A 25,346-nucleotide genomic window follows, 5' to 3' on the forward strand; every position below is an offset into this window, starting at 1 on the left:
TCTTATCGGAGCCATGTCAGACTACGCGCTTTCAGGCCCAAATAATTTCAGCGATAATTACGGCCCTCAGATGAAATGTTCTGGGAGCTCACTCCTTGTTCACTTCATGCATTATACAAAGTACCCACGAAATAAGCCAAGCAACCAAAGTTTCACATAAAGGAGAAAATGCGGATGGCCCGTTACCTACAGCACTGCGCTGTGGGCTCGAAGAGTTCTCGGAAACAGAGGAAAATAATGGCAAGAGACAAGGTGTCTGTGGAACCCAACACGTCCCTCAGGGTGGGCACCGGCGGCTCCTCCCGACTGCTTACCTTGGCTTTCCCTCAGTTGCTCTCTGTCAGGCTCTCAGTGTCGCACTCTTTGGGTGGTTCCCCTCCTCCTGGCAGCTCGCTCTCGATTTCCCACAGGACGTCATCCTCATCCTCCAAGTTGCTGGAGATGTGGCACTTCTTGAACCCCTGGACGATGGATTCGCTTGAGATGCTATTCCATGCCACCATGACCCACTCCAGAAAGAGGCCGAGGGGCGGCTTCTTGGCGTTCCCCGTGGGGCTCAGTGCCAGGTTCCCCGCCAGGAGCCAGTTGGAATACTGGGCCCGGACACTGTCATTCAGGGGTTTGTAGACCACCACATCCAGCACCTGCAGCTGCGAGGTCAGGCCCCCCGGGATGATGACCATGTCGGTGTGCATGCTTTCCATGGAGCTCTTCACCGAATCAGTGGCATGGCCCCGGAAGCCATTGAGGATCAGCATCCCTCGCTGCTTGGGCACTGCACCGGTTCTCCGCCTCCACACCACTTCCAACCAGTCCTGCATCAAGTCCTCCGTCATCCATCCATACCGGTGACAACGGATTTCCATGCCACTGGGGAACTTCCCGGGGGGGATGTATGTGCCCCTCAGAATGATGTACGGAGGTAACTTCCTCCCATCTGCCAAGACACCAAGCATGGCTGTGATTTTCAGTTTCTCCCTGCCTGGCGTCTTGACCAAGACGGGCTTTTCACCCTGGTTGTCCACAGTCACCCTCGAGGGCACCTCTAAGCAAATGGGCGTCTCGTCAGCATTTCCCATCTGAGCCACCTGGTAGTCGTGTGCCCGGCGCAGAGCCAGGACGCTCCGCTGGTAGGTGACGAGCTTCTCGGTCAGGTCTTCCGGCAGCTGCTGGGGCACCGGCACCTTATGCCGCAGAGACAAGTCATACCTTCGCATCATTCTTCGACACCAGCCCAAGCTGGCCTTGAACCCTTTCTCCGGAATGTTCATCTCCTGGGCAATCTCCAGAGCTTTCAGCTGCATGGCCTCCCTGGTGATGGGGTCCCCTTTGGCCTGCATGTATCGAACGTACTCGGCCACGCGCTGGTCCACCAGGGCGAAGCGCCCGTTTTTGGGGCCCCGGAAGGCGCGCCGCATGGCGTGGGCGTTTTGCAGCTGCGGCTTCACCTTGCGCCAGTCGCGGACGTTTTTTTCCAGCACCCCGAACTGCTTGGCCGCCTGGCAGTTGTTGGTGCTCTCGGCGTACTCCACCACCATTAACTTGAACCCTGCGTCGTAACTGCGGCGCATGCCCCGGCTGAACTGAAACTTCCCGGCCAGGTCGTCTGCCGAGAGGTCGTACCCGGGGAAGCCCACGGCCATGTAAAAGGGGTACCCCTCGCCCCACTCGGGCAACTCTGTGATGTCCCGAGGCAGACGGAGGCCATAGCTGTCCAGGTGCTGAGGCTGCGGAAACTGGGAGGCCGTGTTCATCGGGCCCACCCAATCTGGGGGCTTCACGTCAGAGTCTTCATTTTCTGGCAGACAGACATGAGGGGCAAAGATAGTACCCGTAAGTAAAATGATTTCTGGCTCATTCCCTGATTTTTTTTTCTTTTTTTGGTCGAAATACCAAGAATACCTTAATCTCAAATTCACTAAAAGCAGTAGCTCTAATAACAGATAACACTTACGAAGTCATTACCCCCGTGCCAATTCCCATGGATTACCACATCTAATTCTCACAATAACTGTTTATTTCTTCTTTGCAGGTGAGTCTAGAGAAATTAAGTAACGCATCAAGGTAGCTGAGCTAGGAAGTGGCAGAGCTGGAAACTGAATACAGGCAACAAGCTTGGATCACGTACTAACTGTGTGGGCCATGCTTGGGTCAAAATAATCTTTACCTGGACGAGAAGCCAATTATAACCCACATTACCACATAATATTACAGAATTTGTATCATCATGGGCTGAATCATATCCCTTAAACCAAGAAAATCTATAGCAATACCACACTTAGCAAAGTTAAGCTTATAAGGCAGAAGTATGGTTCTTGCATACCAATGTCAGAACTGGGTTTCACTGTATGTTTGTTTAGGAGGTGGCCACAGAAGTTGAATACTCACGGAAATTGAAGACTCACGGGAATTACCATATCTCACCAAAACTAAGATGCCATCAATTGCAAGATGCACCATTATATGCCATTAAGAAAAAAAAAAAGCTACTAGTGAAACTAACATGCCATCAATTTTAAGAGGCATTCTCAACTGCAGAGATGTTAAAGTGATGAGGGAAAAACGTGTCTTGGAATCAATGAAATACAGCATTTTAAACTATTACTTATAGAGAGAAGGCAAATCAAACCACTCTGGCTGTTGGGAAGCTGTATTTATCCAACTCCTGCCCTCTATGTTTCTTGATAAAAGACCGAGTGCTTCTTTAGACATATTTGCTCAAGTATGTACTACAGCTGCTATTGCTTTCTCTATCCAAGATTAAGGAGACAGAAAGCCAAGTAAATAACCCTGGATGCATGCTTCGTCACACTATTTTCCTTAGTTTTCAGAGGCGTGTGGTGTGCCACCCAGGCACCCAGGATGTGAGCTGGACCAAAGCCATATAAACTTCAATTTGGTTCACCTGCATACAAAGGTGCATGTTGATACTTATTACTGACAGTCGACGGGTGAAGAAATGGAGGCTCAGAGAGGTGGATGAAGTCGCCTAAGGTCACACAGCATAGGAAATGAGATTCTGAAACTCCAAAGCCCATAATCTTTCTGCCTCACAACCTTGCCTTACTCTTAAATACCCCACAGAATGTACCTGGAAACTTAAAATTCATCTTCATTATTCTCCCACTGGATGGATGTGGAATTGGGTTAATCATAGTACCTGCAAAGGTTCCTCCCTGGAACTGCCATTCGTCAGAATTCTGAGACTCCTCCTCCCTTTCCAACCGCGTGATCATGTCGGGCTTAGGGAATGGGAATTCTGTTTATAGGAAATAAAACAGGTAAGAGCTGTGTGTTACTGTCTTGGAACACTGCCAAAATAAGTACTTTCTAATACTTAAGAAACCCTCCCCTCCACTCCCACCCCACCACAGTCTTCTCAATATGCAGATTTATGAAAGGTGGGGGGAAAGGGCTCAGGGATACTTAAAGAAAAAATATGATGGGAAATAGGTCTGTCCAAGGGAATTTATGAATCTCTGCTCATGTACCAGCAACCACAAAAAGGAACTGCATTTAGCAGGGAAGTGGGTGGGTGCAGCCATGGATCTAACGGGCACTCTGGTACCCACAGGAGCAAATGGGGAAATCCCTCCAAAGGGTTACCTTCTAATAATATGGTTACATTCCAATAATATGGATATCAATGCTGGGAAGGGAGCAAGGATTCTTTGAGGCTATGTCCCCAAGCTGCTAAGGCTGACAGGGTAACAATGAGGCCCTGCCTTCCCTCCTAAGGAACATATGAAGCACAGGCCCAGACCCATGGGGACATTTCTTAGATTATGTCTTATTTTTTTCTTTGTTTGATGAGAATGCCTGGGTTGAATGAGGATGGTTCTGAGCGCTGGCACAAGCTGCTGCGTAGAAGGACACAATATTTATATCCTGCCTAAATCAAAAACAGGAAATTAAATGGGCACAGGCATTGGGGGGACAGACTCCAAGTTCAGGAGAGAGGGATGTTGGATACACCAGAGAAAAGAGACATGGAAACAATTCTCTGGGCTCAGAGCTTCTAGGAGACAAAGGAAAACAAAGCCTTACCCAGGGACAGGACAGTCTCGTAATTCATCCTCATGACCTCCCGGTAGAGGGCCTTTTGTTGCTCCGTCAAAACTTCCCACTCCTCATCGGAAAAATATATGGCCACCTCATCGAATAGGGCCGGCACCTGCAACAGTGAACAGGCCTTTCTCAACGACTAGTAGACACGAGCAGACACAGATCACACACCCTCCTCACCCGCAAGGGCTTAGGGCCCGGGGAAACGTCTGTCCTCAGTCACACGGCTTCTCCGAGAAGCAAAACCAGGACAAAAACAAGGTCTCCCGTGCCCTGCTGAGTGCTTTCCTCCCCCGGCATCCACAGATAAGGAGAGCAGCACCTTGAGAAGAAAAGTCCCCCGTACGGGTTGGGAGACACTGGATCCTCACATACAGCAGGGAGAGCTGATCATGGCTCAGCCCCCATCCAGAGCCAGAACCAACCACGCTCAAGGAAACACCCTGAGACAGCTGCCCCACCAGCACAACCCTGCTCTCTCCCTTGGGCACAGATCCTCAGCCCAGGAGGGTGCTGGGGGCCTCCTGGGCACTAGTCTCCATTTGCAGGGCACTAGCCCCCGTTTTTGACTCAGAACCCAACGCTGCCAGGGAGGGGCCAGTGAGAGAAGGGGCCTCAGCCGGCCTTTTCCGATCCACAAGAGCACGAGGAGGAGGAGGACGGAAGGGCTCATTAGAGCTTCAATTTATGTAATGAGATACCAGAGCGGACTGCTTTGCTTCGGTGCCTAGACCCGCAGCAGGAAGCCCTAAGGCCAGAGAAGAGCGCTCTACTGCCCGCTCCGGGCTCACCTACCTCCCCGCCCCCATGGGCCAGTGGGACGGGGGTGCCTGAGCAGCCAAACGCAGCCAAGCCACCCAGACCGACCCCCTCTTGTTCAACTCTCTGCTTTTCTTTTTACTATGTGTTTTCCTTCAGTCATTAAAAATCCTACTCCCAAGTTCATCGTATTCAATGGTAAGGGATCTGGGCTGCTGCTTCCACGGCTACTCCCCATAGCTGAATCTAGGGCCTGCGGGGTCAGAGTACTGTTTTCCATCTGCTTAGAAAAGTCCAGTGTCTGCACCGCCTGCAGCTTCTTCAGGCACCCGGCCATCCATCACCTAGATCTCCCGGCCCTTCTTCCTTACTCACGAAGCCCACCCCATCCCCCCCGACCCTCACAGCCCCTTCCACACAGGGAGAAGCTCCTAGGAAAGGCCCCGTCACTGCTTCCCTTATTCCCCCCACAGCCCCATTTAACTAAGGAGGAAACGGGCGCAGAGCAGCTCCGTTTCTGGCCCAAAGTCACACAGCCAATAACGGCAGGGTTGAGAGTGGGACACAGCACTGTCTGACTTCACGGCTCCCGCCCTCACAGAGGGCAGGGGGGCCTCCCAGGTAACCCGCTGGCAGGCCTCCGCTCCCACCCCGCACACGCTCGGCGGTACTCAGCTGCTGCAGTTCCCTGAACAAACCATCCTCACACCCTCCGTGTCTCCGCACACGGTGCTCCGCTGCCTCGGAGGTCCTCCCCATTCTTGGCCTGGCTGACACCCACCCACCTTCCAAGACTCAGCCCAGACATCCTGTTCCCCGGGAAACTGGTCCCAACCCAGGCTGTGTGCCCTGTGACGCCCTGGGCTCAAGGCTCTGGTGGCACTTATCACACTGCAGAGTCCTCTTGGTTTACCTGTCTGCTTCTTCCACTAGAATATTGGCTCACTGAGGGCAGGACCCGGGCTTAGTCCGTTTTGTTTCCCTAAGCCTAGAACACTTCCTGCAGGTAGTAATCCCTTAAAAATGTGTTCTTGAGTCAAAGATGTAAGCAAATAACCTCTGGACTTCCCTTCTCTTATTCCACTTGGAATAGTTTCAAATAATCGTTAAAATTTATCTGTCACAGAACTGAACTTACTCTTTGGAGTAAGAATGGACAAAAATCCCTAGTGTAAAATACCAAGAGGTATGGATTGGTCTCTAGGCTCCACTCAGACTTCATCAATCTGGAAAGCCAGGCAGCCAGGAATTTTCCATCCCACCCCATCCCACTTCCCAGGCTTTTAAACAACTCTCCCTTTGGCCTTTTCTCTCCCTAGGAAATTCCAGATCTAGGCCATACCTATTTATAGTCCCTTTCCCTTTGCTGATAAAACAGGACACAGGACTGGCTATGCCTGTCATTTCAGAGGGGCTACCCATATCGATCCTTGTAGAAGGTAACACGTCCTGGGCCTGGTAAAAATATCAGCAGCCCTGGAGTGGTGAGAAGGCAGCTGGAGGCTGAGGCTGGATTCATCTCCTCCCATTTATGACTGAGCCCCGGAGGATCCTCAGACAAGCCCACATTATGCTCCAGAGGCGCGCAGTGCAGTGGCTTAGGAATTCTCCTCACAGCAACCTTCTGTGAGAACTGAGCAAGCCTTCAGCCAGGCCCTGCTGTGCAGGCCTCCCCTCTCTCCACAGAGGCCTTTTATCTAGCCAAGCACAGCAGAAGGTAAACAGGGCCAGCCCTGGGCCAAACTCAGAAATCAGCAGCCGGCATCCAACCTCTGGACACCCTTGCTTGGCCTCACAGGTAGAGGCCCTCGATCCCGCCTTCCTCCCTTCCCTCAGAAGGTCAAGGACTCATCAGACAGGTGTTCTTCCTTCAGCTTGTGTGTGCTGCCTCACTCGGTCCCACGAGCTGGCATTCCAACGCTTATCTCCAAGGGTAACCATCCTAAAGTACTTACACGCTGCCCAGGCTCGCTGACAAAGCTGCATGACCACCCAGCGAAGACAGCACTTAGAGGGCTGGGACCGGTGCACTGATAGAGTGCCTGCTGTATGCCAGGCACTGTGTAGGGCACTCCCTCTTACGTGGTTAAATGTGTTACCTTATTGAATCCTTTAAATAGTACAGGGATACGGGGATCACCACCCCAGTTTTATGGGTGAGGAAACAGAGCTGATAAGTATCTTGCCCAAGGTCACAGAGTTAGCAAGTCTGACTCCCAAGCCCGTGCTTTCTCGGCAAGCCACTTAGGCCAAGTGGCCTCTGCCTGGTGGCGGCAGCAAACCGTAGGGTCCCTTAGAAAGACGAGCCAAGGACTTCTTCCTCAGAGCTACTAGGGAGAGAGCTCAGACTCCTGGGCGCAGCACACTCCCCCGTAGGGCTGGCTCGGTCCCCTGGCCTCCTCCGCTTCTCTCGCCCATCCCCTCCACTGCCTGACTCCACTGCAGGCTCCAGCTGCAGGAGCTGCTCCGGACTCTGCACACACAAGCTTTCCTCTCCAGTGCTTTTGCTTCTGGCTGCCTGGAGGGCAAGACCCTGCCTTCCCTTGGCTGGTTCCACCTATGCCCAAGCCTTGGTTCAAAGTACACTTTCCCTTTTTTCCTACTTGAAATTGGATTTCTACTCCAGTTCTCCCATGAAATATTACCCTAATATACAGCATGGTTCTTTGGTTTGAAAAGCTTTTATTGATCACTCTAGCACAATCCCCAACAACCAAAATATATATTTGATTCTTTTCTTCCCCTAGTTTTTTTTTTTTTTTTTTGTGGTACGCGGGCCTCTCACTGTTGTAGCCTCTCCCGTTGCGGAGCACAGGCTCCGGACGCACAGGCTCAGCGGCCATGGCTCACGGGCCCAGCCGCTCCGTGGCATGTGGGATCTTCCCGGACCAGGGCACGAACATTTGTCCCCTGCATCGGCAGGCAGACTCTCAACCACTGCGCCACCAGGGAAGCCCTCTTCCCCTAGTTTTAATGCTCTAGAGCAGGGTTTTTCCCACCTCAGCACTGCTGACATTTTTGGCCAGATAATTCTTCGTTGTGGGAGCTGTCCTGTGCATCACCGATGGGTAGCAGCATCCCTGGCCTCTACCCAGGAGACGCCTGTAGGATCGATCTCCCACTCCCCAAGCCCCACCCCAAGTCATGACAACCAAAAACGTCTCCACCCAGACGTCCCTGGGAGGGACGGGACTGGGGCCAAAATTGCCTACTGCTCCAGACCAGGTCCCTGCCTGCCTTCTCCGGTTCTCCAGCCTGCAGGAAGGCCCGTCCTGAGCTGACTTCCCCCACAGAACTCCAAATACTGTGCAGTTAATTAGATTTACTTCCCTATCTTCCTCACAAGACTAGTACCCCCGCGAGACTAGGGATCTTGCCTTAATAACACCCAGCACTGTGCTCAGTAGCTGCGGATGGATGGCAGACTGCCTGGGGGCCACTCATGCCAGTCCCCCTCCTCCAGCTCCTCTGGTTACTTCCTTCTTTCCCAGCCAAGCGTGGGCTTCACCTCGCTCCTCTCTGTGTTGTCCCAAGACACTCATACGTGCGCTTCTACTGCACCTGCTTTGCGCACTTCTCCATTCTGTCTAGGTGTTCTCGGTTGGCCAATGCAGCCTCAAAGCCATGAGTTCTTGCTCAGGGCTACGCAGGACTGATGCCTGCTCTCCAAAATCTCCCCAGCTGCATGGATCTGAACTGGGGAGGGGGCCAGGGTCGGCCGAAGAGACAAATGCAATCCAGCCTCCATAGCTAGATGAGCAAACCCAGAGCCCGGTGTTGTACTGCTTAAAATTTTTTTCATTGAAGTATAACATACATACAACAAAATGCACTACTTTTAAGGTTCCAGCTCAAGAGGTGTTTTTAAGAACAAATGTCAGCGTACATGTGTATCCTAGGGGCAAAACAGATAACCTTGCTGCACCCCATGCAGTGGGAGCGGAGCGGGATTGGATAGTTTGGAAGGACCATGATTCTATGAATACAGATCTCTCACTGGAAACAAAGGATACGTATACCGATGACATTCATACACAGTGGAAAACTAAGCAGAGAAAAGGAATATCATTTTGTTGCTTCTTTAAAATGTTTACCATTCATGCCCAATTATCATGAAGTCCAGTAAGTACTGTGAGTAATGTACATAACGATGACTATAAATATCTGTTGCATTTACACTTCCGTTAAGTTTACTCTCATTCTATCACACTGTGCTGTTTGGATACGCCCCCTATTCACTGCTGCCTACTATCCCAGTCCCTCCATCCAGGACCAGCTGGAAATGCAGCTCTTGCCTGTGTCCACTGGCCTCGTCTCATAAAGCTCTCCTCACGTCAGTTCAGTGCCCCAAGACTTACTTAAATGGTTTAAACGGCTCCCTTCAACCAGCAGCAGGTGATAAATACTCTCTCCTCACCCAGACTTTGGTCAGGCTCCTCGGAGCCCTCCTCTCCACTAGGCTTCTTGGACACATACACACCCGCCTCTGGTTCTCGGTCTGCCCAGACCCGTTTTGGCAAGAATCCTGCTAAGTCAGTTTAGAAAAAAACCCCCACCGTGGATGTCTCCTCTTAGTAATTTTCCAACCACTGAGCCCTCCGCTCCGCTCCTTGGCTATAAATCCCCACTTGCTGAGCCTGATCTCTCTCCCCTGCGGTGACAGTCTTGAAACCTATCTCAATTGTCCTGAATAGTCTTCCTTATCATCTTAACAAATGCCAGAACAATTTTTCTTTCACACAGGCCAGCAGAGATTTAGTTGGTGTCTACAAGGTGCCTGGCACTGAGCAGGATACAGGGAATCCACGGGTACAGGAGACAGACACAGTTGTGGCCTCTTGGACTTCCGATCCCGATGGCGTGCCTGAAGCTGCGTGCCTGAAGGGACCGTTCCCATAACCAGTTCCATTCTTCACTGTGCCTTTTAAAGCCACAGAACTGTTTTCTCAGGAATGCAAACACACCGGGCTGGGCTAGGCTATTTTTACTTCCTATGTCTGCTTGAGGAAGAGACTTAATACAAGTCTGGCTCCCAGGCCCGCCCCTCACAGCTGTGTGTGGACCCCACACCTTCTTACTTACCCATCCGCCCTCGGAGCAGATTCGGACCTTCTGCATATCTGTGGGGCCATCCTCCAGTTCCCGGCTCTGAATCTCTTCCTCTTCTTCTTCTTCTTTCAGGGTCAGATTGAGAGGGTAGGCTGTGGACTCCATCTCTGCAAGCAAGATTCAGTTCAGAAAAATCAGGTGCTAGTGTGAACTCTTTAAAGCCTGTGATGGGGGCAGCTCAAGCTACACAAACCTTTTTAGCCCCAAGCACAGTTCAGCTGGAACAATGGAAGGGGACAGGGCCAGGCCTGGGGAGGAAGGGTTTCAGGGAAAGCACCAGGCAGCTGGAAGGTGACATATTTAATTATGATAAGAAGAGGGCTGCAGGCAGATAGCATACCTGGCTGCCTTCAAATATTTAAAAAGCTATCTGTGTAAGAGAGACCAGACTGGTTCTGTAGAGACCCAAAGGCAGAACAGGCCGCTGAGTAAACATTCCGGGAAGAGGTTTTCAAAGAGTGCATCAAATGGCAGAACTTTCTCACAGCCAGTGCCACCCAAACATGGAATTGGCAGCAAGACAGCGGTGTTGGCTTCCTTTCAATGAAGGCATTTGAACACAGATAGAGCACCCGCTCAACTGGGTTGTTCCTACAGGGCCAGTTCAGCATCAGGAGGTTGGGTGGCCCAGAGTACCTGGATTTTCCAGACTCAAAGGTTCTGTCCATGAGCCAGGTCAGAAAATAAGAGTCTTCTGCCTTACGCGACTTTCCAAGCCCAGGAGTCCGTGATCCTTAGTGAGGGGTAATGCCTGGACACCCAAGAAGGTGCAGAAATCAGCTGGGGCCCACCGCCACCGGGAAGACTCGCTGCCTCTGGGCCGCAAATTCTCTCGCCCAGCTCCTAGGCCAGTACAAAGGGCCGCGCTCCTGCCCTCTAGGGGCGCGGGCAATTCCTAGGTGTGGAGTGAGCGCGCATCTTGTGGGCCGCATCCTCCCGGGCTTCCGAAGAAAAGATCCTTCCGGAGTTCAAAGTCTGCTTCTTCGATATTTTCAAAAAGGACGGGCGAATGCGGCAGGATAGGTCTGGGGCGGGTGGAACAGGCTTCAGATCCCTGGAGCTGGGGCCCGAACTTGGCCGCGGCCTCCCCCACCGGCTCCCGGGAGGGAGATGGGGGGATGGGGGCGCCGCCCCGCGGTGAAGGTGCAAGCGAAGAGGTATCCTCTGCCCCGCCACCGCCCACCGGCCCGGCGCCCCGCCCGCCGCCGCTGCCGCGCCCCCGGGCGCGCTCCGGTTTCTCCAGCCATCTTGTCCCATTTCCCTTTCTCCGCGGCCCCGCGCCGGGAGCGCTCCTGCCGCCCCCCTGCCCGCGCCCGGCCCGGCCCATCTCCCCGCCTGGCCCGCTCCCGGCCCCAGCGCACCTGCCGAGCGGTCGGGGCCGGCGCCGCCTGCCTTCCCCGGCGGGCCCGCAACAAAGGCAGTGGCGGCGGCAGTTGCAGCTGCAGCCTCGGGACCCCCCGCCCCCGCCGCGGCCGAACCGCCGGGGGCCCGAGGGAGGGGCCGTGCCGCCCCCGGCCCCCGACCCGCACGCCCGCGCGCACTCACCGCCGGGCCGAGAGCCGAGGCGTGGGCCGGGGCCGCGGTGGAGACGCCGAGGGCTCCGGCCCGGCTGTCACAGCGCCATCCTTTCCGTCTCTCCGGCTTCCCGTGCGCGCGGCCCCTCGGGAGGGAGCGGGGAGGACACGTGGTGGGAGGAGGGAGGGTCCGGCCGGGAGCTGAGGGTGTTGGGAGGCGAGGGGAGGAGCGCGGCTGATGTCAGCGGGCCGCGGCGCCGCCGGGGGACGGCGCCCGCGCCAGCTCCCGACCCTCCTCCCGGCGTGGCTTCCGGCCGGTCTGCGCCGCGCGCTCCTCTTGGCTGAGCTCCCGACCCTCCGCCCGGCTCCGCCTCGCTGGCCTGAGTAGTAGTGCTCTCTGCCCTCTCGGCTCCCCCTGGTGCAGTTTCCTGTGCACCATGTGCGACCTCGGCATAGATGAGGCAGGAAGAGCCCGGATTTATGTTTGAACTGAATGTAGCCTGGGTGCACACGTTCATGCGCTTATTTGCACGAACCACTGCTTTGCACTTGCTTGGACGAGCACTCGAGGCACTCTAAGGCATGCTTCAAGGAATGTGTTATGAAGAGTAGAGCAGCGAGGGGGTTTGGGGGAGTGAGGAGGGGTCTAGGATCTTTCGGGAAGCATGCATATGCATATTCTAGCAGGCATATGTTCAGAACTTCGTACGTAATATACATGTTGAAGGAACTTCCTGATTTTTGTAGTTGTTGCGTGTTAAATCCCAAGTGTGTAATGCCATGGAGGAAGTAACTGTATAGAAGGATCTTCTCCAAAATGTTCAAAGAATTTGCGTGCAGCTCTGTGGACAAATACAACAAAAGTGAGCGGAGAAGCCCTGAATCTCTTCTCATTCCAGAAAAAATCCCGGGTTTGGTTTTGTGTTGGGAACTCATTAAAGAAGAAATTATTCTGACAATTGTTAAAGCGGAAAAGTAGGACTTTATTCGGGATGATTGAGATAGCTGGCAAGACTATTGCAATAGAGCTGAGCTCTCCGGCTCAACTGTGAATACAGCAAAGACGAGGCGGGGAATTATCACCCACCTCGGAGTGGGAGTGAGGAGGTCAGTGGATGGAATTCTAAGAGGAGACAAGAAGGGTAGAGGGACTCTTGCTAAACCGATTTAACGGGATGCTTGCTGATGGCAAGCCAGGTTGATCGGATATCCAGGGTGGGAGGGTTCTCTCTAAACTGATTTAGCAGGATTCTTGCTAAAACTGCTGGGAGGGCTAAGGACCGGAGCGGGTGTGTATGTGTCCCATGTAGAGGCCTAGTGGAAAAGAGGGTTCAGAGGAGCCTGACTAAAATTTGGTCAAGGAGAGAATTTTGTCAAAATTTTCAGACTGTCCCTGAGACCTGAGTGCCTGCAGGGAAAGATTTCTCCAAGTTTTTGTCGCCATTCCTGTATTTATTTATATGTGACTTTGATTTCTCTCTGCCATGGAGAGGCTACAGTGGAATTGTGGAACTCTCAATATATAAAATATAGTATGACAATCGCATCTTTGACGTGTAATTATGGTGGACAACCAAAGACCAAGACCAAAGAGGTCTAATCGATGGAGAACAGTCGATTCAAATATTGGGAGAGAGGTAGATATTAGGATTTTTTGTTTATTTTTACGCACAATTCTTTTTGTGTATAGAGTTAACGTTTTTAGAGCAAGTGTGACATCTTAGCTCAAATTGATTGACATTCCCTTCTTTTCTGAGAAAATGGCTGCTTCCAATGGAAAGGTGAGGAGGGAGTCGGGAAGGAGAAGAGTATTAGGGGCACTGCTGACAGCTCACCTTCTTACAAAAAAAGTCTTGATACAGGTTGTGAGATAACCAAAGAGGAATATTATGCTAGGGTTTTAGGCTCTGAGAGCCCCACTGTTCTCATGCAGCTTTGATTAGGTTTTCCCTGGGAAGAGGCCAACCAACAGTGTCCCACCTGAATTCTTGACTTTGAACCCACAGCCCCATGATCTCAATTACTGTAGAAGTCCACAACTGCTAACACGACTTATTCATAGGAACAAAGTGCTGGGGTCAGCACAATACACTGCAGACGTTCATGTTTGTGGCTAAGTCACATCACTTGTCTCTGCCTGAGTTTCCTCATCTTCAGAGAGAGAGGGTTGAGCTAGTTATTGTCTGGGCTTCCCCTCAGCTCTATCATTCAGTGATTCCTTTCTCCGTAACACTTTGGCTTAGTCTGAATGGGGAGTAACTGAAGCTAGTCTTTGAAATGGTGCACGGCTTTGGTAGGATGGATATCTATTAGTAAGTGGTTAATAATTATGAACAGAACACCTATGGAATCAACATGATAGTTCTTTAATGATGTGATTGGTCTGACTTCATCTTTCCTTCTGTTGAATTTTTGCAATACACAAACCATAGGGATTCCAAAGAAGCCAAGTCCCACAAAATACCTCTTGAACTGTAGTGTCCGCTGGTTAATACACATTTCTGACCTTCCGTACAGGCTCCATGGCCCTCAGACAGCATAGCTACTGGCCCCCATTGCTCCATCTCTCAGGGACTGTGGTAGATTGAATTAATAATGGTCTTGTTCCTTTGTGTTTCTGTGGTAGTACACCTTGCTGTTACATAGCACACCTTGCTGAGGTCTCAGTTGTACAGAATGTACTTCAATGCCCCTTCACTTGGCATGGCCACGTGACATGCTTTGGCCGATTGAATGTAGGTGGAAGTGACTACATGTGAGTCCTGAACATGGGTCATAGAAGGTCTCACATATTCTCACTTATATCTCTGGTAGCTTTTGTCCTCTGCCATGACAAAATCATGCCTAGTTAGTCACTGCCCCTCCAGCCTGGGCTCCAGAATGAGACCTGTGCTGCACAGCCATCCTGTGAACATGAGAAGAGGTCACTGTTTTGTTTTAAGCTATTGAGTCCTCAGGTGGCTGGTTAGGTAGCATTTTTGTGGTGAAAGCTAATTGAGACAGTGACAACAGGCAACCTTGGACTCAGAGCTCCCATCATTGGCCCTCATGGGGATGCTCTGAGGCAGGGCAAAGGAGAGTTGCCATTTCATGGTGGAAATCCTCAGATATGTGGACAAGGGAATCCAAGATTGGGAGTGGAGAAATAAAGAACCAAATGGGGGGAGGGCATGTACCTGCTGGCTGTACCTTTCTCTTCCCTGGGATTCTGGCACTTCAGAGGAAGATCAAGATATGACCTCTACATTCATATTCCCAGTAAAGCCTGAAACTATTCCTGGGAGATCTTGATAAAATGGTAAGGGAAACCCTGCTCCGGACAGTTCTTGGAAGGGTTAGAAGGTTCCTGGAGAGGCAGTGTGTTGTTAGAGAAACTCAGAGGATTAAGGAACAGGTAGAGCTTTCTCTAGAAAAAAAGCAAAGAGAATTGTAATACTGAGTGTAGTACAGTAGTCCCCCCTTGTTCGCAGGGGACATGATCTAAGACCCCCAGTGGCTGCTTGAAACCACAGTTAGTACTGAATCATTTTCTGTTCATGTCTTCCACCCACAAATTTAATACCTTTTCCATCTTAACTGAGCACTTATCATACACTGTGACCATAATTTTTGCAGTTTGAGGTGAAGCAGCAAAACTAGCATGGGTTTTGTCCTTCTTTGCAATTTCATGAATAGAAGATTCATTCTTACCATATCTTAGCAACCTCAGCATATGATTTTTTCACTTTCCTTATTGAGTTGAGAACTTTCACCTTTTCACTTAAACGAAGCACTTTGTGATTTCTCTTTGGCATATCCAAATTACCAGCATCACTACTCTTGCACTTTGGAGCCATTATTAAGTAAAATAAGTACCACTTGACACAAGCGTTGAGATACTGAGACAATCAGTCTGATCATTGAAATGGCTGCTAAGTGACTAATGGGCAGGATATGCTGGACAAAGGGATGATTCACTGTCCCAGGCAAGATGGAGGGGGATGGTGCAAGAATTCATCATGCTACTCAGAACAGTGCACAATTTAAAACTTATGAGTTATTTCTGGAATTTTCCATTTAATATTTTCAGACCATGGTAGACTATGGGTAACTAAAACTGTGGAAAGTGAAACCATGGATAAGGGGAGCATACTGTACAGACTACAAACAGACTCCCAAATGTATAAAGGCTCAAACAATAGAAATTTATCTTTCATTTATGTAACAGTCCTCTGTGGGTGTTCCTGGTCCACAGGTGACTCTCCTCCATGCTGTGATTTAGAGACCCAGGTTCCTTCCATCTTGTGGCTCTGCCACACCCTCAGGCCTTGTGATTTTCTTCATCCATCAGAGTGAAGAGGAAAGAGAAAATGGAGAATGTACACCCCCCCTTTTTTTTAAGCCCTAAAGTGACACGCATCTCTTTGGATAGCTCACTGTGTTCCTGAGCTATAACCTTCACAAGTACTTCTCAGTTTTTTCCTCCTTCCCCATTAACTGAGACACGATGAGGAAGTTGGACTTGGGTTTTTCCCTTCCACCAGGTCAGTTAGGCTCTGGTAAAACCCGAGTTGGTTAAGTTCTGGTAAAATAAGTTTTGCTTAAAAGCAGGCTTTTGTTAAGGAGAACAGAGCACACTGGGCTTATTTTAAAATGGTTAATTTTCCCCTTCCCCTTCTGGATGTATGAAGGGATTTTTCTCCCATATTTACCCTGAGAACCTGGTGAGGCTCCTGGACATTAAACTCAGGAAATTGTGAGGGCCCCCAGGCAAATTTATCTCTCAAGCTAGTCCGGCCCAGTCACCAATAATTAGTCAATTGCCCTTTACATGTTCCTGCAAGGCTCCAGCTGCAGCTTCTGCTCCTAATAAACTATAATCCTCCATATTTGTCTGTCTCTCCAGTTTTCGGGGTGGCAGTTTGTCCTGTAACCTCAATTCCCTGATGTATCTAAGACTTGTTGATTTTCAGTTTGTTCAGCTTTTTTTTTTTTTTTTTTTTCTTTTTGTGAGGATAGGAGGGATGACTTCCAAGCTCTTCACATGTCAGACTGGCTAGGGCTTCTTTAAATAGGGAAGCTACTTATCTTTAACTTGCAGATAAGGCTATGGCAAATCTCCTACTTTACCTTTATCCTCAGAGATGACACAATTCAATAGCTAGTTTCCTTTACACCAGTGGAGTTGAGCTCAGTACACCCCATTCATGCTGGTTCTTCTTATCTCTCAGTTTATATGTTATGTTTACAACCCTCTCTCATTCTCTTCTATAATATTCATTTATTGCTCCTAGTCTCAGCCTCTTAGGTGACATAAAACAAATCTAACATAACAGCCTTGTCGATATTTAAAAACTTCTGTTTTGTTCCTTCAAATCTCCCCTAAATGTTTCTGTTTTCTTCAATAGTTCCTCACAGGGCATGGTTTCAAGTTTCTTGTCCTTTGAGATTACTTATGATCTACTGTAGTTCAGGATTTTCCTGAGATCTTAGTAATACCATAATCCTCAAAGTAATTTTCCCACATATATTTTTGTGTGTATTTAGTTTTCTCTTCTTTCTACATTTAGAAGCGTCTTTTTACTGGAAAGGAAAAAGCAAACCAGTTCTTTGGCAGAAAACAAATTCTTCCCTAGCAGTGAATGCTAGGTCAGTTTCTCATGTGTCTTGTATAAGGGAAACTGAATGATATAATACTGTCCTCAACAACATTGTTTGAGAAAATGTAGTCTCAAAATTCAAATAATGTAGCTGTCAGCTTTTGCTGCACAATGGGATGTTAGTGGACATATGTGAGCAGAGAAATGACCTGTGCTTGCACAGTGGGGCTTGCCTCTGATACTCCAATGGTTGGCTAGGAAGAGTTTTCCCTGGGTAGCTGCTCCTTGAGCCTGGTCTCTGGACCACATGTGGATCTGACCTTAACTCAACCCACAGCCTGGAACCAAGCCCAACCAATTCACTGCTTGAAGCAGAGCTGCCAATGGAGCCCAGCCTAGATCATCTGATCCATAGTTGGCCTAAAGACCAGTGAACATGAAAATAAATACTTTTTTATATAAACCACTAGGTTTTGGGAGATGGGATCAGGCTGATCACTTAAGAGGCGAGCCCCACTGTGTAAGTACATGTCAATCCTCTGCTCATATTATAACCACTAACATACTGTTGGTCAAAGCAAGTCACATGGCCAGGCCCGAAGTCAAGAGCTGGAGAAATACCCTGTCTCCACCATGAGGCCATGGTAAGAGTGTTGTCTCAGTCTGCCCGGGCTACCTTAACAAAATGCCATAGATTGGGTGGCTTAAACAACAGACATTTATTCCTCACAGTTCTGGAGTCTGGGAAGTCCAAGATCAAGGTGCTGGCAAGGTAGGTTTCGTTCTGAGGCCTCTTCTCTTGGCTTGTAGGAGACAGCCATCTCACTGTGTGTTCCCATGCACTTTCTTCAGTGCTGCATGTGGAAAGAGAGTGAGAATTCTTTCTCTCTTCCTCTTCCTATAAGGCCACCAGTCCTATTGGATTAGGGACCCACTCTTACAAACTCATTTAAACGTAATTACTTCCCAAAGACCCCATGTCCAAATAAAGTCATGTTGAGGGGCAAGGCTTCAATATGTGAATTTTTAGGGGGCAAATCAGTCCATAGTAGATGTCACTGTATAATACTACCACAAGGGATAAATAATTGGAAACAATAATTCAATCTGCAAAATTATTCATGACCCTCCCTTGTGCAAAATATACTCACACCCATTCCAAGATCCGTTCCCACCCCCAAGTCTCATCTAATCACAGCATCGGCTCAAAGTCCAGATTTTCATGACTACATCAGGTCTGCTTGATCAGGAGACCAGTGATCTAAGAAGGCAAGTTATCCTCCTCCCCAGCTCTGCACACCCTGTATAGAATGAGAGCACAGGGACAGGATAACCACAATGAACACTTTGATTTGAAAGAGGCTGAGCAGTCATATTTATAGCAATTCTGAAAGCCCAATAGGCAAGTGTTGTCAGGTTTCACTGTCCTGGGGGGTTGGGAATGTCTCTTGGTTAGGCCCTGGGTCTGCTTCTGGGAGCGACTCCGAAGTTCATGTCCTTTACCGCTATGGCTCCACACTCTGGGAGGTCCTTCACTTTCCATCATTCTCCTTAGCCTCTTCTGAAGAGGCCATAGGGGAACCTGCCCATCTTGGTGGCAGAGTGGCCTTCTCAACCTGCTCCCTGCCTGTAAAATATAGAGGCTCACAGATCCTTATTCATTGTGAACACCCTCGGGGTTGTTTTTTTGTTTTTTATATTCTGGGTTTGTGAGGCACCTTTTGCAAACACAGCCCTCCTAAAAACTTTGTGAATTTTCTAAGTATTTGATTACAATCTGCATCATGTGTCCAAAGACACACCTACCACTCTTTGGGGGATAAGCTCTCTCTCTCTAGACACAGTTAAGGAAATGTGGGGCACTTCAGGCTTCTGGGCGAAGCTTTTTGATATTTCTAGTGGTCCTTTTGTGTAGTTGGAAGGATCTGCTCTGTGATACTTTAGTCCTTTCCAAGGTCTTAAAAAGAGCCATACTTTTGATTTGGTCTTTTTCTCGAGTCTGTATTTTAATAGCCACTCCTGTGATTTGATGGGAAATAGTTTCGTTTTCCCTACTCTGCAATTTCTGTGATCTCTATATTCCCTCTAATCTCTGCTTGAAATCTGGCCAGTTTTTTCTCAGCTCATTTCATAGCTGTCTTTACTGTAGTACTTTATCAAATGTAACTAGTGACAGCTACTCCACAGCCAACAGTCTGCCTTAAAACTTTGTCCTCATTTCATTAGTTACTTGCTTTTCAAGTAACTACAGGTGACAGTTTTATCAAATATTTTACCACTATATAAAACATGTCATCATTTTCCAGTTTATAAGTTTCTGGGCCACCTGCTTCCCAGCCCAAATTTTTTACACTTTTATTATAGCAGCAGCTCACTTCTACTCACAAACTTTCTGTTTTAGTCAGCTTCTACTGTGTTACATATATTCCCAAACTCAGTGTCTTACAAAAACAAGCATTTGTTTTTATGTTCATGGGCCTGCATGTCAACTATTGTTTAGCTGATCTCAGCTGGACTCACCTGGGTAGCTGTGCTTAGGCAGTGGGTTGGCTGCACATGTTTCCAGCTTGTGGGCTGGGCTCAGGTGTGCTCACGTGTGTTTGCTTTAGGTTCCAGATTGAAGGGACGGCAGCTACTAGAAGAAAACTCTTCTCATGGTGGATTACAGGCACACAGGAAGGCAAGAGCATCTGTAAGAAAGCACATTTCAAGTCTTCGCTTATTTACGCATATCCTGTTGGCCAAAGCAAGTCATGTGGCCAAGCCCAAAGTCAAGGGGCAGAGAAACATACGCCCTGCCTACCTTGAGGCCATAGCAATTTTGTCTGCATATGTACAAAGAATGGAAGAAAGCATAGAGAAATGAAAATGATTCATATGATAGAACAGTGGAATTGTATGTAATTTTGAAAATTTTCTAACATTATTATAAATAATAATATAAATTTATATATTTATTTATATATATAAATTTATATATTTATTTATAAATATATTTATATAAATATAAATATTATCAAAATAATATAAATTTCATAAGAATTTTAATTAGAATCCTATGGATCTTAGGAGTATGAAATAATTGTAGAACAATCGTATAATAAAATAAAATACGTCCAGAAAAAAAAAGGGTGTGGGTGTAAAATACCACAGGAGTATAAAGAATTGGGACCAATAACGCATAATAATTTAGTACAAATTGCTATCTTTATTTGCTTTTCTTCTGACTTCCTGTTATTAGGAGCCCAAATGATGTGGTATAAAGACATGGCAGGGAGGAGAAGCATTCCATAATCCTCTGATTAGGTCTCAGTCTTTTCATGAGACCGAGTTCCTGGGCTCTGACTTTCTCAGGTGCTTCTCTGCTTCCCACCCCTTCACCTTTAAGTGAGACGGGAAGAGGGGGATGGAGCTGGATATTTCCCTTCCCCCAGGTCAGTTGGGCTCTGGTAAAACCCCAAGTTGTTTAGCCTCTGGTAAAATAGTTTCCCTTGAGGGCAGGATTTTGTTAAAAAGAACAGAATAGGGATTGCATTGAATCTATAGATTGCTTTCTTTACAGAATTAGAACAAAAATTTTTACAATTTGTATGGAAACACAAAAGACCCTGAATAGCCAAAGCAATCTTGAGAAAGAAAAACGGGGCTGGAGGAATCAGGGTCCCCGATTTCAAACTATACTACAAAGCTACAGTAATCAAGACAGTATGGTACTGGCACACAAACAGAAACATAGATCAATGGAACAGGATAGAAATCCCAGAGATAAACCCACACACATATAGTCAACTAATGTATGACAAAGAAGGCAAGGAGATACAATGGAGAAAAGACAGCCTCTTCAATAAGTGGTGCTGGGAAAACTGGACAGCTACATGTAAAAGAATGAAATTAGAACACTCCCTAACACTATACACAAAAATAAACTCAAAATGGATTCGAGCCCTAAATGTAAGACCAGACATTATAAAACTTAGAGGAAAACATAGGAAGAACACTCTTTGACATAAAGCACAGCAAGATCCTTTTTGACTCATCTCCTAGACAAATGGAAATAAAAACAAAAATAAACAAATTGGACCTAATGAAACTTAAAAGCTTTTGCACAGCGAAGGAAACCATAAACAAGACCAAAAGACAACCCTCAGAATGGGAGAAAATATTTGCAAATGAATCAATGGACAAAGGAGTAATCTCCAAAATATATAAACAGTTCATGCAGCCCAATATTAAAAAAACAAACAACCCAATCAAAAAATGGGCAGAAGACCTAAATATACATGTCTCCAAAGAAGACATACAGATTGCCAAGAGGCACATGAAAAGATGCTCAACATCACTAATTATTAGAGAAATGCAAGTCAAAACTACAATGGGGCCTCCCTGGTGGCGCAGTGGTTGAGAGTCCGCCTGCCGATGCAGGGGATACGGGTTCGTGCCCCGGTCTGGGAGGATCCCATATGCCGCGGAGCGGCTGGGCCCGTGAGCCATGGCTGCTGAGCCTGCGCGTCCGGAGCCTGTGCTCCGCAGCGGGAGAGGCCACAACAGTGAGAGGCCCGCATACCACAAAAAAAAAAAAAAAAAAAAAAACTACAATGAAGTATCACCTCACACCAGTTAGAATGTGCATCATCAAAAAATCTACAAGCAACAAATGCTGGAGAGGGTGTGGAGAAAAGGGAACCCTCTTGCACTATTGGTGGGAATGTAAATTGATACAGCCACTGTGGAGAACAGTATGGAGGTTCCTTAAAAAACTAAAAATAGAATTAACATATGACCCAGCAATCCCACTACTGGGCATATACCCAGAGAAAACTATAATTCAAAAAGACACATGCACCCCACTACATTTCACCACTATTTACAATAGCCAGGTCATGGAAGCAACCTACATGCCCATTGACAGATGAATGGATAAAGAAGATGTGGTACATATATACAATGGAATATTACCCAGCCATAAAAGGAATGAAATTGGGTCATTTGTAGAGAAGTGGATGGACCTAGAGAATGTCATACAGAGTGAAGTAAGTCAGAAAGAGAAAAACAAATATCGCATATTAACGCATATATGTGGAATCTAGAAAAATGGTACAGATGAACCGGTTTGCAAGGCAGAAATAGAGACACAGATGTAGAGAACAAACGTATGAACACCAAAGGAGGAAAGTGGTGGGTGGGGCGGGCGGTAGTGTGATGAATTGGGAGATTGGGACTGACATATATACACTAATACATATAAAATAGATAACTAATAAGAACCTGCTTATAAAATAAATAAATAAAATAAAATTTTAAAAAAATCAAAAAAACGAAAACAGAACAAAAAAGAACAGACACTATGGACTTGTTTCAAAAAACCTACTTGTCCTCTTCCCTTGCCAGAAACATGAGGGGAATTTTCTCTGATCTTTACTCTGAGGACCAGATGGGGCTCCTGAAGGTAAAACTTATGAATGTTAAGGGCTCCACTAAGACTCAGCCCCTGGAATTTTTAACTTATAGCTGGTCCACACTTAGACTCTAGCAAGTGTTTCTACCCATACTGGCTCCAGCAGTGGACTCCTGCTCCCAGAAGCTGTGATTCTCTGTATTCACCTGTCTCTCTAATTTTCAGTGTGGCGACTTGCCTTATGACCTCAATTTTCTCACAGATCTAAGAAGGGTTGTTGATTTTCAGTTTGTTCAGCTTTTCTTCTTGGGAGGACAGGAATGACCACTTCCAAGCCCTTTACATGTCAGAGAGAAACTGCTTTTCTTATTAGAAAAAAAGAAAACTTTTTCTCATGGGAAAGAATAGAAATTGCTTGAAATTCTCATGACACACATGTAACTGCTGAATATGGCTGCTTCTTAGGAAAAGTTGAGGGAATAACATAGAAATGTAACTCAGTAAAGGTGAGTCAGTAAGGTGATAAATGGATGGCATTTACTATTTATCCCGTAGGTGTCCAATTCTTGATGTAAGGAGTGAATTTAGAGATTTTGGAGGAGTAGATGGAAGCTAAGTTGTGGGTCAGTCTTGTCTGAATAGCACTGCTACCAGCCTAGCTTTTGCTAGAAGCTTGAAGAGAGACAATTTGCAAATGAGAAACAGAAACGCTGGTGTTTTATATTGCCCACAGGAAGACTCCATGTCCACATCAGCGGGGAAGGGCAGGGTGGGGCAGAGTTGACATTCAGTGACAAAATTACAAAAATTAAGTGACCTGGATAGAAGGGTACCTGCGGGCAAAGCCAGACTTTTCTTTATGAAAGTAATTTTAGATCCGTTTCAGCCCATGCTGGGTGGAATCCTTAAATTTCTAAACCTCAAGCATGGTAAAGTACTGAATAATTTTTGCCTTGAAAAACTTTCAAGCAGATGTTACTAGTTGTCCTACAGAGGTTATGGAGAAACAGTAGTCCCATGAATCATCTATTGGTCTTTTCTATCAGCATAAAAGCATGTTACAATATTTCTCATTAAAAGGAAAAAACCCTCTCTTTACCTCATGTCTCCCTCCATATATACCTTTTTTTTTTGCTTTCTTTTACCCTAAACCCCTCTGAGTTGTCTAATCTCACTATCTTCTTTGTCTACCTCCCACCTTCCTCCTGAACACTATCCAACCTTGTGTTCTCTCCTCCCCAGTACTCTTCTACAACAGAACTTGTCAAGGTCATCAGTTAAGTCCATGCTGCTGTGATTAAGTCTCAGTCTTCCAATGAGCCTGTGTTTGGGCTCTGACCTTCACAAGTACTTTTCAGCTTCCCCCTCCTTCTTCCTTAAGTGAGACAGGAAGACAGGGCTGGAGTTGGTTATTTCCCTCCCCAGTTCTCAATCTGCGTCTTACTAGACTATGGTACCTTGTTACATTACTGTTCCCAAAAGGTCATGTGTCTCAGGTTCCACCCCCATGTGGTATCCTTCCACATCAACTCTGGACTTGGCCATGGGGCTTGTGTCGACCAATGAGTCATCAGCAAGTCTGAAGCAAGCAGAAGCTTGATAAGCATTTGTGCATTGATACTGGCTCTCTTGGAGCCCAGTTGCCAAGGAAACAAGTCTGTGCTCTCCTGCTGGAGAGGTGATGTGGAGGAGAATCAAGATGTGGCAGTCCAAACTGACCACCAGATCTATCAATGAGGCCTTCGGGAAAGAGCTCCCAGCCAACCTGCTGTCTGACTGCAGCTGCTTAAGTGTCCCTAAGCAAGACCATTAGAAGTGCTGCCTAGGAGTGGTGTCTGCATCACGGTGGTGTAAGACAGTTCTCCTTTGTATCTCCCCCTTTTAAACAATGAAATAGGTATCCATCCATGAACATAAGGGCCTCTGTGGGTGTTGTGGGATCTAGCATCATATGCCAAGGAATCTGGGAGAAGTCTTGTCCCCGGTGCATTCAGTAATAGGCAGACAGACCTTGGTATGGGCTGTGGAAACGGGGAGCCAGCAAACCTGCCCAGACCTCTCTCAGCACAGTCAGGAAAAAACCTGGAGAGTGCTGCCCTGGGTAGATATCCATGCATGAAGGAGAATTTGCAAAAGTCCAGCTTTCCCAAGGAGAGATTCCAGCACACTATTCTAGAAAAAAAAATGAGTTTGATTGCAGTGGAGGTGGGGGTAAGAGAAACTTTCCCAGGTCCCCCACCCCTCGAGGTGGGACCTCCATGACAGGGGGGAGAGAGGATATTGGGAAAGAAGCAGAGAAGGGACTTCATTCCTGCTGATGGCACTCAGCAGAGAGTCCGCCCACAAGCCTCTGGGAGTACCGAACCCAGGAATCTATCAGATCCGTGGGCACCTCCAAGGCCCCAAGTGCTAAACCCACACCTTCCCCAACTCTGCACCGACACCTGGTGTGCACTTCCACACGAGGCATCGATAGAGAGCCCCAGTAGACTGGGAGCATTCAGAAAACAAGCCACTATCTGTGGGCAAGGAGAAACCATAAACTTGAGCTATAGCGCCATCTTCTGGAAAACAAAAGAGAGGTTTCCACTAGCTAGCCTAGTGACTGGTAGGAACCAGAGAAGACATAACAGCTTAAGAATCCTGCCACAAGAGGGAGCAAGAAGACTGGAGCAGGTACAGAGACAGATTAAACCCCAGATACTAGCACTCAAATACATAAAATCAGAAATGGAGGAGACATTACAACTAATAATACAGAGATATAAAGCATCATAAGAGACGCTTATGGATAATTACATGCCAACACACTGGATAACCTAGAAGAAACAGATAAATTCCTAGAAACACATAACCTACAAGGACTGAATCAGGAAGAAATACAAAATCTTAATAAACCAATAATGAATAAGGAGATTGAATAAG

At 47.7% G+C, this 25,346-nt stretch overlaps 1 protein-coding gene across 1 annotated transcript; it reads right to left on the bottom strand.

The window, feature by feature from the left end:
• Positions 1-486: 486 nt before the first annotated feature.
• Positions 487-11,558, bottom strand: POGK (pogo transposable element derived with KRAB domain; the record flags this gene model as incomplete). Its single annotated transcript, XM_079723894.1, has 7 exons — positions 11,479-11,558; positions 9,907-10,040; positions 4,048-4,174; positions 3,161-3,259; positions 2,906-2,989; positions 608-1,798; positions 487-509 (listed from the first exon to the last, which is right to left on the bottom strand). The coding sequence occupies exons 2-7, from the start codon at positions 10,036-10,038 to the stop codon at positions 487-489; spliced, it is 1,656 nt and encodes a 551-aa protein (XP_079580020.1). The 5' UTR covers positions 10,039-10,040; positions 11,479-11,558.
• Between the last annotated feature and the right edge of the window lie 13,788 nt (positions 11,559-25,346).

The sequence above is a fragment of the Hyperoodon ampullatus genome (genome assembly GCF_949752795.1).
Source record: "Hyperoodon ampullatus genome assembly, chromosome: 2".
Lineage (NCBI taxonomy): Eukaryota > Metazoa > Chordata > Mammalia > Artiodactyla > Ziphiidae > Hyperoodon > Hyperoodon ampullatus.